Source organism: Echinops telfairi, unplaced genomic scaffold (genome assembly GCF_000313985.2).
Source record: "Echinops telfairi isolate 266 unplaced genomic scaffold, ASM31398v2 ScPeMD7_3509;HRSCAF=4178, whole genome shotgun sequence".
In the NCBI taxonomy this organism is placed as follows: Eukaryota; Metazoa; Chordata; class Mammalia; order Afrosoricida; family Tenrecidae; genus Echinops; species Echinops telfairi.
Genome location: NW_022107407.1, coordinates 17536263 through 17543159, shown reverse-complemented (window position 1 = coordinate 17543159; position 6897 = coordinate 17536263). Strand labels below are relative to the sequence as shown.

The 6897-nt window shown below is 34.6% G+C and overlaps 1 protein-coding gene across 3 annotated transcripts in view; it reads right to left on the bottom strand.

Moving 5' to 3' along the window:
• The window catches only part of STXBP5L (syntaxin binding protein 5L), a 372896-nt gene that overhangs the window by 132338 nt on the left and 233661 nt on the right, over window positions 1–6897 (bottom strand). For all 3 annotated transcript variants that reach the window (XM_045294276.1, XM_004709789.4, XM_004709790.3), the window contains exon 14: window positions 2221–2261. In XM_045294276.1, the coding sequence (XP_045150211.1) occupies window positions 2221–2261 (41 nt within the window). The remainder of the gene's footprint in view (window positions 1–2220; window positions 2262–6897) is intronic.

Below are 6897 nucleotides of genomic sequence, written 5' to 3'. Positions count from 1 at the left end.
TCAATGTCAGTGATATATATATATATATATCCTACATACTCAAGGGTGTTATGCTGTCTAGTAACAAGAATGTCTATATGTTCTATATGTTCTATCATGCTTCGGAAGTTAAAGTGTGATTTTGAAGTGGTGAGAAGGCAGCAATGGCATCGCTCTGTAATTAATTTAATTCCATGAATAAACTTAGATCTGCATGAGAAGAATCATCAAAGAAACTCTTGTCCTTTGGAATCTACCTTTGCGCATTTGTTTTTACTGTGTGAGATCAGAAAATGACCTCAGAATTCCTGGCTTTAATTTTTTAAATCTTTTTGTCTCGCTGATGTTCTGCTCAGTTCTTCGGAGACTCTACCTTGTTGGCCAAGAATACCAGTAGTCAACCGTTTTCCTTCTGCTTTTCTGTTCATCACAGCTATCCTGAGAAAAATATTTACTATTATAGATTCAAGTATCACTTTTATGCTGCTTCTCCACTAGTTTCCATTTGGGACTATTCTCCTCACATGCTGGATATTTCTATTTGGATTTCTTGGTGTCACCACAAAATTCTAACCACTGACCCTTCCTAAATTTTTATTTCCTGAAGAGTTACCTATATCTTCTTGATTATTCACATGCAGAAACCTAGAGTTATTTCTCCCTTGTTCTTCTGTAATCCTGACTTGCAAAATACTAACTGACCTCTAGAACTCACATTAAATGTCACCTCCTCTAGCCCTGGCTCTTCTATCTCTGATCACAAATATGAGGGAGCTTCCAAAATTTTGTGAAAATATGAATTGAAAGATAATAAAATGTTTCCAAGAACTATTTGATGCCACCTCATAGTATATGTGTGGTACTATATTTAAAGTTCTTATGTTATTTACCCTATAGCTATATATTTGCACCCTTTATCTTTTCTAATAACTGTAAGTTTTCAAAAGGGTATAGGTAAAATCAAGTCTTAGCCTCATATGATTTGGCAGATCAGTGGAGAAAAAAGTGAAGATAAGGAATAAAAGAAATTATCCAATACTATACAAGTTCCTTGAATGCAAACTGAAAAAATTAGGAACCTGTCCAATACACCATGCTTTTGTAGGGAAAATAAGTTGCTAATATTGACTTCATCTTTTTTGTTTTATATTGTGATAAAAATACGGTAAATGTGTTTCTCAAACCAAATAAGTACATAGGAAATAGGTTTTTAAAAACACAACTGTATATATGAGTGTACAAGTAGGTGCCCCTCCCCCAAACGGGAAAAACTTCTGCTGGGCAAAGCTTTTGTAGTACACATTTTTCCTGCTAGGTGAGCATGGAGCAACTCGCTCTGAGTTAGTGCACCCATTGGTGTAGCTGGGAAGGTTCTCTCTGGTCACAGTGAATTTTTTTGTAAAAGTTTCACTCAAACCTTGTTTTTTGTGATGTCCAATGTAAGAAAACTGTGCAGCTGTGAAATTTTGTTTCCTGTTCTGGAAAAATTCCACAGAAACTGTTGTGATGTTGAACCCAATTTACAAGGACAGCACTATGGGAAAAACCTCAAGTGTATGAGTGGTTTCAAAAGAGGTGAAATGTAGATTGATAACAAACCTCATTTTGGACATCCGTCAACTTTCTAAACAGAGGAAAATGTAGACTCGTAGTGCATTTGGAGTTTGCTCCACCAGGCCAGACTGTCAATCAAGCTTTCTATTTAGGCTCTAAAAAGATTGTGTAACAGTGTGCGATAAGAAAGGCCTGATTTGTGGCAGACGGGGGCCTAGTTTTGCCACCATCCCAATGCACCTGCTCACATAGCCATCTGAGTGTGCCAGTTTTGGGCAAAAAACCAGCATGCCTCTTACTCACCTGACCTCACTCTGTGTGACTTTTGTTTCATCAAATGCAGAGGGACATGAAAGGACAGCGATTTGACGTTGTAGAAGAGGTGAAGAAAAAAATGAGGGAGGTGCTGTCAGACATCCCAACAGATGAGTTTAAAAAATGTTTCCAAGAATGGAATCACATATTTGACAAATGTTATTAAGTGTAATGGAGAGTACTGAGAAGGTGAGAAGGTTGTTTTGTAAAAAAATACATAGCGTTGGGGAGAAAAAAAATCCATTCTGGGGGGGTACCCCCTTGTATGCAAAACCTTCATCTTATATGCTAACTGACAAAACAAAAAAGCTATGGATGATTATGAGTGATAATAATAAAATATTCCATTATACAAAGGAAAACAAAACTTACTTGCAGAAGCATCCCAAAACTTTATTGATCCATCTGCATGACTAGATGAGAAATAAGTAAGCATTAATTAAAAGCATAGTAAATAAAAGGTCATAATCACTCTAAAAACACAAAACTATTATTAAAATTTTGATTAACAATATAATTCAAATCAAAGTAATATATCTCACTCACATGTTTTCTTATTTGTAGACAAGCTTTTAAGACCCAAGATACTATTTTGTCTGGGCACTACCTCATTTCTTCACCACATTTTGCTATGACACCCATATCTTCTGTGTTCCCTTTCTGAGGGCAAGCATTGAGTGGGGCCATGATATCAGAACTAATTGTTTTTAAATTGGTAGCAATCTAAGTGAGATGTCAACTAAGTCCACATACAAGAAAAACACCAACATCAGTCACTAAAGTAGATAAATCATATAATTCGAAGCCAGAGGAGGGAATAGTATCAGCGCCTAAATTATGAGCTTATGGTTTGCATAAGGCTATGGATGACAGTGGAAGCCCAAGATACATTTATGAGATTTACACAGGAAATAAGCCTTGGGTGACTTCCCTCTATCCATAATAGAGAGATGAGAAGTAACTGGCTAACAAACAGAGTGCATTGGAGAGATGACTATAGGAGATCAAAATGATAAACCCAACTGGAAGGGTTGAAACCGTATCAGTTGATCCCCCCTTTGGATGCACATTGGGCCTGGATTTTCAACATTTTCTGTGCTTTTGTTTATCATAGCAGGGTATATCTTTGATGTATTTTGTCATTGGGCAAACCCTCTTGAATTATTGTTATGTTTTTCTGTTTTTTGGTTTATGAAACCCAGGATTGATGAACCTATAGAGACAGCCAATAGAATAAGGGTTCCTGGGGTAAAGGGGAACTGATATAAAGTTCAAGAAAAAGAGAGTGTTTTGAACCTGACTGTGGTAGCAATTGTACAATAATGCTTGATATGATTGAACTATAGAATGAAATAGCTATATTAGCTCCCAAAAAGATGGTTTTGAAAAAAATTAGTATAATTTATAATAGCATCAAAATTATTAAATAAGTAAGTATAAATTGTGTAAAATTTGTATGCTACAAGACCCTGATAAAAGAAATTTTAAAAGAAGCAAATGAATGGAGAGATACTACATTATGGGTTTGGAAGAATTACTAAGATGTAAGTTCTCCTCAATTTATCTGTAGATTCAATATATCTCAACTGAAATATGCCTTTTAAGACTATGATACTGGTGGGGGAGTGGGGAAAGAGTATCAGTGGAACCACACACATACACGGCCAATTTTTTTCTGGTTGGGGTGGTGGTGTGTGATGCTGTGTGACTTGTTTTACTTTTTTTTTGCTCTTTGAGGTATAATTTACATACAGATGACCCATTTTAAGTGTACAATTTTATAATTTTTAGTACATTTATACATTTATCTAATTAGCATCATAACCCAAGTTTTCTCATGCCAACATCCTCTTTCTAACCCGGGGTACAGAAAATCACTAATATCCTTTATGTTCCCAAAGATTTGTCTTTTTTCCTTTAAAATTTTCATAGAAGTGGAATACACTTTTGTGACTACATATATCACTTAGCTTAATGTTTTTGAGACTCATCTCAGTTTTTGCCTGTATCAGTGATTTGTCCCTACTTATGACTAAATATGGGCATACTCATTATGGTTTAATCATTTGCCAGTTGATGGGCTTTTTTTTTTCCATTTTTGGCCATCACAAAGAAAACTGCTTTGAATCTTTTCATATGTCTAGGCACTCTAGGTACACACACACACACATATATGCACATACACACACAAACACACACAGACACGCATACATATAATTACATAAAAAATCATTTTGCTATTGATATATACTGAAGCATGTTAGCCTGAAGCTCTAAATATTATTCCAAACTAAACCAAACCCTCTATTGTTAGGTTAATTCCCTATAGAACAGAGTAGAACATCTCCTTAGGAGTTCCAAGGTGGAAAATCCTTACAGAGACTGCCACATATTTTTTCCTCTAAGAAGCTGGTAGGTTCGAACCACTGACCTCTCGTTTAGTAGCTCAATGCTTTAACCACTGTACCATCAGGACTGCTTCCCACACATCTTATCAACTTTTTATTCCATTTTTACTATGGAATCTTCTATATGAAAATAACAATATATGTAAACAATATTTAATTCACAGAATATAATAATATATTGAAACTGAGTCAATCATTCAAGCAAATAATGAAAGTTATTTATGAACATTACTAATAACTTGCATCTATTTATGTTGGTCTTTATTATATCTCCTTGCCTCCCTTTTCTATGGAAGCCACTGTCCTGAATTATTTTATCATCTTGCATTTCTTTATAATATAGGCATAAATATATGTAAATGATATTAATTTGATACAAAACGATCATTGTTTTTTCACTTAATTTTATACATATATAAAATTAATCTTCATTGTTGCTTTTAACTGTATTTCATTCATTTTCATTGCTGCAGATAATGGTCCCTTGTGTGCTTATACTATAATTTATCTCTCTTCAATCATTGGGCACTTCAAAAAAGTTTTCACTATTACAAATAGTGTAGCAATGAATAATCATAAACAAGTCTTTAGTTATATACATACAAGAATGGAATTGGTGTGTCCTAGGGTATGAAAACATTCATATTTAAAAGACAATGCCAGACTGTTCTGAAATTTTGCAATGTTTAAGAATTCTCACCATTTCACATCTCCTATCTAGTGCAGTGGCATTTAGTGTATTGAAATTGCCCTCTAATAATCCCACTATCTAGTTCCAAAAAGGAGCCAACACTCATTAAGCAAACACTCATAATTCTCTCCTCCATCAATCCCCAGCAAACACTAATGATCTGGTTTTGGTTTCTATAGAATTGATATCCTGGATATATCATATATAAGAGATCATAAAATATATATCTTCTGTGTCTAGGATTAATCCATTTCACATAAAGTTTTCAAAGTTCATCTGTGTTGTAGCATGTACCTTTAAAAATTAAATTTTACTGTGTTTGGTGAAAATTGACACAGCAGATTAGATTTTCATTTGCCAATTCATATACAACTTGTTTAGTGACTTTTTTCAATCCAAGAGAAAGTAGACAATAATAAAAAGAAAAAATTAAGAATTGGTTAAAATGAAAACAAAGTATAAGATGTTAAATTTTAACCTAACAATATCTGCAATAATTCACTTTCTGAGGTACTCTGTCTTTGAGTAGGGCTTTTCATTTACCTGTTCAATGATCTGACGGTATTCACTGGAGGCTTATTCCCCATGGGGTCTCTGTAAATAGATTTTGGCCTTTCAAAGTCATCTATAGCCCTCTGTAAACCAAGCGCTCAGAATTTAAACTCTAATACCTTTCCCTCATCTGATCTTGGATTTTATTACTTATAATCCTTGGATTACATGGGTTGCTGTGCTTCTTCCATGCAGACTTAGCTGTCACTTCATTTAGATAACCGCTGGTTTTAGTACAAGCTTTTAAGACCCCAGACACTATTCTTTCTGATAGCTGGGCACCAACTGATTTCTTCACCACATTTTGTTATAGCACCCTTATTTTCAGTGATCCCTTCATGAGGGTAACTATTTAGTGAGGCTGACTGATTGTTCTTAGGTTAGGGCTTATAGTTCAGTGTGAGCTCAAAATTTATTCTTATATCTAAGGTATATATATATATATCCCTGTTCCACTTTAGTGACAGCATTATTAGTTTTTTTGAGGTATATAATAAGTAACCTCTAGGGGCCTTTTGCAACTCTGATAGTAGTATTGTTGGGATGAGGGAATGTTGTATATGGGAAAGCTTTTTAGACTGAATTACATAGAATGTTCCATTATATATCTTAAAAACTTAAGTGAATGAATCCTGTTTAAGAAAACAATGAGGCTTAAACACAGGGCACAAAGATCAATAACACTCATCCACTAGCAGAACTACATATGTCTGCAGAGCTAAAACATGTCTTAAAAAGCTAAGTCAATATGAAAGTGTCAAATATATGGTTGTCGTAATTTGCCTAATATTGGGCCATCTCAAAAGCAACAGGTTTGGATTGCAGTCCATTGACTCCCAATTCCACAACCGTAGAGCAGTCTTTCTTTTTTTCCTTCTCTTCTGAGAGCGTTAAAGCTTTAAGTCCAACGGAGTGTATTCATTGCTTTATCTGCAACAGGTGTGTTTATGCTGCAGTCTGGTTCATTGAGTGTATTTTCTGACTCAGATCTTTCTGGTGTGACCTGTATATTGCTGTACCCCTCAAGAAGACAAAGTCAATGAGGTCCAGATAGTCTGGGGCCTGGGTCACCAATGGCTGAAAAGAAACTGGGTTGAATATATAGCATACCTTTTGTTTATCCATTTTGTTCCATTTTGTTTATCTGCTCATCAATTGATGGACATTGGCATTGGGTTTTGTTATTAGTGTTGCTATAAGTACTAAGTTTGTTTGAACGCGTGTTTTCAATTCTTTTTTTTTTAACTTTATAAATTAATCATTTTATTGGGGAGCTCTTACAAATCTTTTTCTTTCTTTTAAAAAAAATCATTTTATTAGGGGCTCATACAACTCTTATCACAATCCATACATACATCAATTGTGTAAAGCGCATTTGTACATTCATCACCCTCATCA